General features: G+C 38.1%; 2 protein-coding genes and 1 pseudogene across 2 annotated transcripts; all 3 read right to left on the bottom strand.

The window, feature by feature from the left end:
- Positions 1–602: 602 nt before the first annotated feature.
- LOC149170823 (uncharacterized) lies at positions 603–2,073 on the bottom strand (annotated as a pseudogene).
- Positions 2,074–4,281: 2,208 nt separating this feature from the next.
- On the bottom strand, positions 4,282–4,863 carry LOC149170824 (uncharacterized). The gene has a single exon (XM_089425735.1). It carries the CDS (start codon positions 4,861–4,863, stop codon positions 4,282–4,284), a length of 582 nt encoding a protein of 193 aa, XP_089281861.1.
- A 2,158-nt stretch (positions 4,864–7,021) lies between these two features.
- LOC149170825 (uncharacterized) lies at positions 7,022–8,239 on the bottom strand. The gene has a single exon (XM_089425736.1). It carries the CDS (start codon positions 8,237–8,239, stop codon positions 7,022–7,024), a length of 1,218 nt encoding a protein of 405 aa, XP_089281862.1.
- Positions 8,240–10,604: the final 2,365 nt, after the last annotated feature.

Below are 10,604 nucleotides of genomic sequence, written 5' to 3' on the forward strand. Positions count from 1 at the left end.
TACCCATCTAGGCACTTGCAAGAAATGTTGCATGGGAGACTGTAATGTAAACTAAACACTGAGTACTTGGAGGAGCGATATTTCCATCAAGTTTAGACAATATGAATTTTCTCAAAAGATAATTTACCAGCACAAATGGAAACATCCCGCTCTGTTCGTTGATCCCCGTTTAGTTTTATAGAAGCCCCTTGCTACAGAGAACCTTCTCTAAAAACCTTTCAACGTTGAAAGGATAAACGAATTAACTTGCAAAGAGGTTAATCAATTTCTTTCGCAATCACAGCCACCTTAAGAACTGTTTACATATGGAAAATTCAGAATCACATCAAAATTTTCTAAATCCTACCCTACGTAATATTTAATTCCAACATGTTCAAAAACATTTCTTATGAATCACATCAAAATTTTCAAAATTCAGCCCTACGTAATATTTAATTCCAGCATGTTCAAAAACATTTCTTATGAATCTCCAGGGATTTCTGTTCTGCAATCCTGAAGTGTTTCAACTGTCACAAAACCTTACAGAAAATTTTGAAATATACTGTCCACAAAACCTAAAACACAAACCATTTTACGCTCAACAGGTTGAAAGCTTGGAATATTTAATCTGCCCCTTCATCTTGAGCTTTGACAAAAGCTTCTTTCGCAACTTTGCGACTAGCAACACTTTTTGTCTCACCATAGACCGGTAAATGGGCTTCAGAATTTCCATCCTCTGTAAGCTGGGCATGGGCAGAATCTCCTTTATGTAACTTGTGGCATTTCTTGGATGGCATATCTCTTTCTTCCTTCAATGAATCATCTTTTCTTTTTCCAAGAACATTGTCTTTGCCAGTTTCTGCTGTCTCCTGCTCCTTTGTCTTTGCCATTCCTAACATGGACAGTTATTTTTTCATTGACATATGCAGCTCATGAAGATTTTCTAGTCTTCCACAGTTAACCTCACAAAGAGAACACCACCCCACCAGTCCTTGTGGCTGCTTTTTCTGTGGCTTTACTACATCTTCTAAACCCTTTTCCTTCAAATTTTTTTAACCTAGACTGGTGCTTCTTCCCAAACACATGTTGTTTGTGAAGAACTTCCTTTGTGCTACATGTAAAATCACAGAGTGAGCACCACCCAGGGATATTTGGAGTCTTAGCATCCATATCTTTGATGCCTGGGATCTCCCTATGTGCCATGTTTTTATACTTCGGTTGCAATCAAGAATCTGAGTTCTTACCCAAGCTGGACTTGAAAATATGAAAAGCATACCCAATGTTAGTAATAAAAATAGTATCCTCTATAATTTCCAATATGAAGATCAACCTCTCTACATTTTTCCAGCCTCAAAAAGACAGCAAAGAGGTTGTTTTAATTCCTAGTGAATGTGGTATTGCCCTCAACAGTGATAAAGGCTCCCACAATATCAAACATTACTCAATTCGTAAACAAAAATAATGGACAAATTACTGAAACAATAAACAACTTTTCTGGCACAAAAAGGAAAGGTAGAAAAAGAATGGATACACTACTGAATCAGAAAACAAAGTTCAAAGTTGAGAGGCTAAGAAGTGAATGAAAAAGGATGGATACATTGCACAATCTAGAATGGAAATTTGAAAAAAAAAACAGATACCTCTTGTTGGCGTTACTGATGTTGATAGATCTGAGGTGGAGGTGAAGTTTGATTAACAAATTCCTGTTGTTGATATTGCTGAGTTGGATTCACAGACCGGTTCAAGCTCTGCAAATGGCCAATGGAATATCCAATAGGTTCTGCCCCATAATTCATAATATTCAAAGTGGGTTCTCTGTCAGTAATGGGTTGTCTGTAGGGATCCCTAATCATCGTGTCTCTGAGGTCATGGGTACCAATCGAGGAGAAAGGGTAGGAGGCATTGCCCTGCCTCCCATGTGAATGGCGACAGATTGGCGGAGAGAAAACTTCGAGGAAGGCAACGATGTTGATGAGAATGGTAAGGGGGAAGAGTTGTAACGCCTTGCAAAGATTCCAGTGTGTAGTAAGTGTGGCCTGAAGATAACCTTGATAAAGGAGCCCTCGCACCACCATGATTCAATGTATAATCCATTTGGGACAATCCTTGCCCTGCTCACGTGATATGCAGGGAGGAAACAGTAACAGATTTTTTCTCCGAGCGCTCAGAAAGTTGAAGACCAATCAAGTAAATATCGTGAACAATTCCAACCACTCAACTACCTTCCTTTGATCGAACGATTAACAATCATCTAATCGTCTAACACATAATCTAATGGCAAATAGGGATGACAAGTAGATTTTAGTAAAGTTCATTTCAGAGGGAAACGCCTTACGGTTTAAATATAACAAAACATTTGAAATTATAGAACTTTACCCCCACAATGCCAACTACAACACACCTACGCTATAGAGTCTAGTGCCAAGGCATGGACAATGGAGAAAGGCTTGATGGTCATGTACAATGATCAACATCGATAGCAACAAAGGAATGCCTTACATATTGATAAGAAAAATAATGAATAATGTGAAAAGCAATATAAAATATAAATAAGGTAAAATTAAAATTATTAAAATAACAAAATAAAAAAGTATTCCATAATGAATATAGAAAAAATTAAATAATAAAATATATTATATAAGATATCCAATGGAAAATTTTGAATTCCGTATTCAAATCTAAAAATATGGATAAAAATTAAGTTTTTTATAATTTTATAAATATTTTATTTTATGTAATGTATTATTTTTTTTTAAATCTTGTTATATTTAGTTATTTATTTTTTATTTAATTTAATTTTGTGTTATTTAAAATTGAAATGTATTAGTATTTTTAATTTTAAAATAAATTTTAAATAATTAAATAGTCAATTGATAAATTGTAAGCAAGTGAACATACGATTAGTAAATAATTGAGTATTAATAGGGAAAACATATGAATAATAAATTTAAGTTGAAAACATAAAAGAGAGGAGAAAAATAAAATATGCAGAGCTCCTCCACCACAAACAAAAAATTAACTTGAAAAATTGGTGAAAAAACACGGAAAGACAGAGTACAGAATAATTCTATATCAAGGCATAGAATATTTGAATTGAACTTCTCAAAAGTTCTGTAAACTTAAACTGTATGGGCAAAAGATACGATCAAAGTTTGTTTCCAGGATTTGCTCATCCTATAAGTGCTCAGACGCAGCATTGTACACAGTTGCTGAATTGAAATCAAGTTAAAAAGTGAAAAGAATGAGTAAAAGGTGGATAAAGTAGGTTGGAATATTTATGTTTTCTGAAACTGATTGAAAGGAAATAGTGAAGATACACTGGAAACTGAGGGAAAATATGCTCTAGGTAAAGACAGTGGGTACACACAAACAAAGCTAACACAATCAAACGCTGCACACTGGCAAAGTGTAAGAATCCTCGATTGCAAACATTCCAGAGACAACCATCGGAATTACAAGTGACAGTATCAAAATGTTTTAATCCAACAAGATGAAATAAATAGGTTTTGTTTCTAGATGAAATAAATATGGTATAATGTTTAAAGATCTGGAACATTTCTATTTCTAAATTAAGACACAGATTTTGCCTCTTTCGGTTGTTTTTCCTCCGCTGAACATAAAGAGGATAAGGTCAATGTCGCAGACTGCTGGTAAGGGTTGAATTTGAAACTGAAAAAAAAAAATGTTATTATAATAAATAGAGAATGTTAGTTTTCGACCTCTTTAAATATACCGATCATATATAATATTCACAAAATTAGTCTTTAATAAAACAATTAAGCCACAACTTAAAACATCATACTAGAGCTATCAATGGATCGCGGGAATTAAAGTAACTAAAAATCGAGATTAATAAGAAGCCATAGCAAACATTTAACAACCTAAATTGATATGTTAGGCAAAAAAACATCTGGACAGATATCATATTTCAATTTGTTTCTTCTGAGGAGATCCAGGAAAACGAAACTTTTTCATAGAGAAAAAGCATAATTGTATTATATTGAGACTATATAATAGATACCAGATAAATACAAATGTCAAGCTATAAGAAGCTGAGGAGGTCTTTAACCTGTAACAAAAACTAGAGGATGTGACCCTCCATGAAGGAAGAAAACGATCTAAGCAGAAACACATCACATAAAAAACAGCTGCAAATTTTATGATCCATATGCGGATTCAGATATGAACCCCTGATACCAGAGATAGTTGAAAACTATATACACCATACAAGTAAGACGATAGGAACAAAAAGGGAGATACAGAAGGACAAATAAGAGTAGATCTGGAAATGGCCAAAAGTGATTAAGCGCCAGGGAATGAGAAATCCTGAATGATAAAGGACTTCTCATCCAAAATTACCTTCATGGACCAAGAACCTGATTCTAATTGAATACCTTGCTTTGACAAACTGTCCGCTTGCTGGTTTAGGTCTCTGGAGATGTGTTGAATAGAGCATTCCTTCACAACTCCCCAATAAAACATGATCTTGTCCATCCATCCTGTGAGGTGTGAGCTCCTGATATGGCAATTTCCTTTGACATGATCGATCATAATTTTGGAATCCCCAAAAATTGAGATGGATTGTATATCAAGAAAAATGCAGAAAGCAAGAAGACCCGCTAGAGCCCTCGCCTCAGCCATGCTATTTGTGCCCCTTCCTCCATTCCATGATATAAGATATTGAAGATTCTCATCCATAATAATATGAACCCCGCATCCACAAGAATTTTGCTGTGCGGCACCATCAAAAAATGCCCTAGGGGTCCTTGAGAGAAAATCTTTCTGTACATTTCTGTTTACATTTTTCAATTTGGGTGGCTTTATCGGCACGGAATCATAGATGGTTATGATTTGTTGAATGATATCCTTGAGAGGCACTTTCATATCTTTGAAAATTATGTTGTTCCTCCATTTCCATGCACACCATAAGACAATGATAATTATAGATCTCCATGACTCTCTCTGCCCGCTCCACCACTCGAATGTTGTGTGCGTAGAAACCATATAAAGAAGCCAAATCATGCCATATTTTCTGAAAAGATTGGCATTGGAAAAACATATGAAAGTTTGTTTCCTCAGCTGATTCACACATTAAGCATTTGCTTGGCCCATGCCATTTTCTTTTTTTTAGATTTTCCCAGGACAGATTTTTATTGTGGAACACCAACCAAGAGAAAAGTATTAATTTGGGAGAGCAACCTGTTTTCCAGAAAACTGATGGAAACATGGGACCAGAGTTTATGGTCTTTTGGCCAATCATATCTTTATAAATGTCCTTTACACACACCTGAGAATTTGCTTTTGGTGCCTTCCATATAAGGTAATCTTGTGGCCTGGACTTGTGAAAACCGCAGCTTCTCAAAACATCCCTGACAGTGTTCCATTGCCTTGCCAGGAGCTCTGACATACCTAGTTCAATGGCTTCCTTCCAGAGAGGAAGTGGACCTTGCCATGCTTGTATGAGCTTATCCCATGTAAAAAAACCTTTAGCATGGAAAAATATTAAAAGCCTTTCAGGAATGATTATACTTTCTCGCCCGCACATGATGGGATCTATACCAATAAGGATTCTGTTGCCAGATTGTAAGCTCCAATTTAGATTCTTTAGAAAATATTGCTCTATTTTGCGAAAACTGAGCCATATAGCCGACCCATACTTGGCTCCGATCCTTCCTATTCTGAACCAGTGTTCCATGTCTTTGCCTTTCATATATTTCTTTTTTATAGTAAAGCTCCAAGGCCCTTCCCCGAAAATTCCTCTCCACAGTGATTTGCACAGGAGTGCTTTCCCGAAAGTTCTCAAATCCAATAATCCCCATCCTCCTGAGACTTTCGGCATTGAGATCTTCTCCAAACTAGTAAGATGATATTTTCTCTGTTCAAATTTGCCACCCCATATAAAATTTGCAGTTATCCTGTTCATTTTCTGGATTATACTTGCAGGAAGATAAAAGATGTGTGCCCAATATACGGCAAGTTGCGTTAGACTGCTTGAGTTAGAACTATCCTTCCTGCCAATGATAGAGACTTGTATTCCTAGGCAGAAATCTTTTTATAGTACCTATCAATTAGCCATTGCCAATCCATTTTAGAGTAACCTTTAGCCTTTAGCTGAAAGCCCAAATATTTAACACCATCCTTGATTGACCTCATCTCTACCCCAAACAGCCCAGAAATCCATATCATTGTTTCCATATTGACGTCATTGTGGAAAAGAATAGATTTAGACTTGTTTATTTGTAATCCAGTAGCGTTTTGGAACCTATATAGAATGTCATTTAGACATGTCCACGAGAGTCTACAAAGCATTGCAAAAATGAGCACATCGTCGACAAACAGATTGTGCGAGATGTAGTTGTTCCTGCAGATTTTCACCGGCTTGCACCTGTTTTCAGAGACTGCCCTATTTATATGAAGGCTTAAAGAATTCATTGCAAGGATAAACAGAAGAGGAGAGAGGGGGCACCCTTGACGCAACCCCCTTTCTGCTTGAAAAAAAGGAGAAGGAATCCCATTTATGATGACAGCATAGTTCACGTTCTCTACGCATGCCATGATCCAACTTATGGCATTTGATCTCAGGCCGATCTTGGCTAATAAGCATCTAATAAACCCCCAATCTAAGCAATCATATGCTTTTTGTAAATCAATTTTCAGAATGGCAGCTTCTGATTTTTTTGAGAACATAGTAAACAGGCTTTCTTGAGTATTTGCGACCGCATCCAAAATATTTCTTCCCTTTAAAAAAGCATGTTGATCCTTTGTTAGAAAAGAGGCTAAGGTCTCCTTAATCCTTTCCACAATAATTTTTGTGATGATTTTGAACGTTATATTGCATAAGGAGATCGGCCTATAATCTTGAAAGGAGACCGCATCCATTTTCTTTGGAATAAGAGCTATCTGAGTGGAAGTTGTAATTTGATGTATGCTGCCTGAGATTCTTGCTGCTTCAACCATCCTCAACAAGTCTTGTTTGATGATATCAAAGAAATGAATGAAGAACTCTATTGTCCAGCCGTCCGGGCCAGGACATTTATCCTTCTTAAAAGCCTTCATAACACCTAAAAGTTCTTCCTCTGTTATGGGCTGAAAGAGGCGCTCTTTTTTTTCCGTCATCAAACATTTGTGGAACCAGATCAATACCCCATAAAATATCTTGAAATCTGCACTCATCCCTTCTTTTATATTGGTCTTTAAAATGCCTCACAACTTCCTCTGTGATTTCTTGTTGAGAGAAGAGGAATCCCCCCCGACCGTCACTGATTTTCCATATGGAATTTCTTTCATGCCTAGAATTTGCAAACTTGTGGAAAAATTTTGTGTTCCTGTCACCTTCCTTGAGCCAAATCGCCCTGCTCTTGAGCCTCCAAAAAGCCTCTTCCTGCTTCAGCAAGTGTTGTTTTTTCCTTTCAAGCTCTTTTATGCGACATCTCATGCTAAAAGGAAGTGAGTTAGCGTCCAGCGCTTTGGAAATACTGTTCAATTCCTTCTGAGTTTCTTTAAGGGCCAATCTGTCCATCTGTCTTTTTTTAATTTTCCATTCTTTTACTACCTTTCTTATAGAGGATAATTTGTCTCTGAAGGTCATAAACGGGGGCATCATATCTTTTGCAGACAATTCCTTCCATGTATTTGATATGACTTCATTGAAATCTGGCTCTTCCAACCATAATCTGTTAAATTTAAATGGATACCCATTCTTAAAGCCCTTATCCCTCCAGCCAAGATAAATCGGTCTATGGTCGGATATGAAGACGTTCTCAATTGATGAGTAAGGCATGCCCATTTTATCAATAATGCTAAAGTGTACAATAAACCTATCAATCCTCTTTGCAATGTACGCCTTCTCTATTCTTCCATTGTCCCATGTAGGCATCATTTTGGATGGAATTATATCCACGAGATTCCTGTGCAAGAGTTCATACTTAATGCGATCAGCAAGCGGGTCACGTTTCCTGCAATTTCCCCATCGTTCCTCTGAGCTTAGAGTTACATTGAGATCTCCTGCAATCATCAATGAATCAATATCAAAAATTTCTGAGGCAAATTTTTTTTCCCAGAAAGGAATTATGTTCTTATAAGGGGCATAGATATTCAGGATGTTAATGGGACAGTCTCTTCCTCTGATGGATGCTGAGATTAGAATGCCCGCAAAGCACTTATAAGCTTTGGCTCTGATCCAAACAGGGTCCCATAAAACCGCCAGCCCACCCGAAAGACCCTTAGCTTCCGAGGCTACCAGATGCCATGAGGGAAACATTTTCCTAAAGTAGGAGATGGACACATGCTTGCTATGCATAGTTTCCTGAATTAGAATAATTTTTGGCTGAGCTGAGTGGAATAAATTCTTTAGCGCCAAAAATTTGAGGTCTGCCCCCAGACCTCTTATATTCATAGAAATGACGAAGGTCATTTGGGAGTTTTTTCAGCCACGCTTGCTCTAAGAGGCTGTATTTCTGACATGTCAAAGATGGGAACGTTTACAAGAGATAGGTTTCTCATACCTCTGTCTGCATCCTTTGATGACCCTCTAAAATGTCTACTACCTCCTTTGACCTTCTTTCTCACCGTTATATTTTTTGCAGAATTTGGGCTAATGAGGGGAGGTGTAGGTTTATTCGGTTTATGGATGGTTAAGGGTTCCAACTCCAGAGACTTCTTGCTTAAAAGAAAATCTAAGTCGCTATCATACAAATTTGCTGGTGATGAGACAGGGGAGTTGAGAGGGGTTGGAGATACCATCGGTTCTTTGCCTTTTGCTGATGGAATTTTCCTGGGCGTCGGCGAGGATGATGAAATGAAAATGGTTTGGGATCCCACTGTAAAGTCCTTGAAGGGCTGCATGATCGGGGGGGGGGGCGAAGGTATAGCTTTTTCATCATTCGGTTCCGGGGGAGGCTTGCATAGAAAAGATTGAGACTTATTATCAGTATTGCATCCAGTCTTTGACGAGCTTTCAGGCTTGGTGCCGATGCCCTGTGAGAGGTCTTGAGAGAAATACTGAGGGGATTGATTGAGACTGTTTTCCAATTTTTCTTGCACAACATCATTTTCCGTCGGAGACAAACTGGCTGTAGGAGAAAACTTCTCCTTTTCAAAAGACAGGGGCGAAGTTACCCGAGTATTTTGATGAAACAATCTGCTTTTTAGCTTCTGGCGTCGAGAGCAATTTTTAATAAGGTGGCCTGTCCTGTGGCATGTAGAGCATCTAAAGGGGATGCCCTAGAAATCCAGTCTTTGATTTATTTTTAAGTCCCGCCAAGCAATCTCAATGTGGTCGGGAAAACCTCCCCTGTAGGCCTTTTCAATAAGAATCCACGCTATTCGCTTGTCTTTCTCCCCCAAGCATCTTGGGTCGACATAGATAAATCTTCCAATGGAGTTACCTATCTCAGATATAGAGTCTCCTTTAGACCACATCTTCAGGGGAAGGTTTAGGAGTTTGACCCAGATCAAGTTGTTAGATGGAATATTTTTCAAAAACGAAACTTTATCCACCATGTCAGATACCAAATTTGTAAGAATGCCAAAAAACTATGTCGCACAATTTGCACAAAATAAATGAAAGAAATTTTTAATGGTGCAAATGTTGTTTGTATCTCATATCTATTTCTGGTCCGCACCAGATTGAAGCACCGGCTATACAGAAATAAGGAAATCTTGCATTCATTCAAACTTCATAACATCCGGCAGTTTACAGTCCTCAAGCAATAAAAAAAATTTCCCCGTCAAATAACGTGACCTAGCTGACAAAATCTATGTTGAGATGATCCTCAAGGTGGGTCGCATCCCAGGCATGCTCGTAGAATTCGAACAATTGATAGTTTTCGAATTCGTCCACGAAGTGCCAGTTTTCACAAAGCGATTGAAGATTTGGATTCCCCGTCAAACTCTCCTGTGTTTCCTCCAAAGATCGGCATAATTCTTCTGTTATGTCCCAAACGGGACTCGAAGGAATGCCGAGATCGTCATCTGAAGCCTCCAGGGGATAACATAAATCAACGCCAGAGTCTGTATCTCGAGTTAGGCCTTCGTGGTTGCCAGAGCTATCAGTGGCCATAGAATTATACCCCAAGTTTGGGGAAGGATAAGAAGTGGAACATGTCGTGGCGATCTCTTCCTCCAGGGTTCTCATGACTCCGTTTACAGCCTGCTCACTGGGAGTGAATTCATCTTCTTCGATCGAATTGGAGTAGATGAAGAAACTGGTCTCTTTTTTCGCCGTGAAAGCATTTCTGCTCCTGGACGTCTATGGACTCCAACAGAGCTTCGAGGTCACGGTTGCGTTTCCTGAGCAGCGTCTCAGTCATGATCGAGAAACGACCCGGAGATAATGATCAGAGGATGATTATTGTTTGTCTTGCAGCGAAGAGCTCGTCTTTCCTGATACTTTTGTAGAGGATAGCAGGATTGGCTATATATAACGTTATATGAACCATTCAAATTCTGTGACTAATAAGGGAGTTTAGACACTCAATATGAACCATTCAAATTCTGTGACTAATAGGGAAGTTTAGATACTGCTGGCATGGTTCCTTCCGTCGACCATATCCACCTAGTTAAAATATTTCTACAGCTGAAATAGGAGATTTTTACCGGATTGGGTGAATTTAGGTCGATTGTAG

The sequence above is a fragment of the Pinus tabuliformis genome, chromosome 4_2, assembly GCF_031772625.1.
Source record: "Pinus tabuliformis cultivar Carrire ecotype Pingquan chromosome 4_2, CPIR1, whole genome shotgun sequence".
NCBI classification, from domain to species: domain Eukaryota; kingdom Viridiplantae; phylum Streptophyta; class Pinopsida; order Pinales; family Pinaceae; genus Pinus; species Pinus tabuliformis.

What these genes read in the sequence shown, in the direction of transcription:
- LOC149170825 (XM_089425736.1), bottom strand. Translation starts at nt 8,239, where the DNA reads ATGTTTCCCTCATGGCATCTGGTAGCCTCGGAAGCTAAGGGTCTTTCG.
- LOC149170824 (XM_089425735.1), bottom strand. Translation starts at nt 4,863, where the DNA reads ATGAAAGTGCCTCTCAAGGATATCATTCAACAAATCATAACCATCTAT.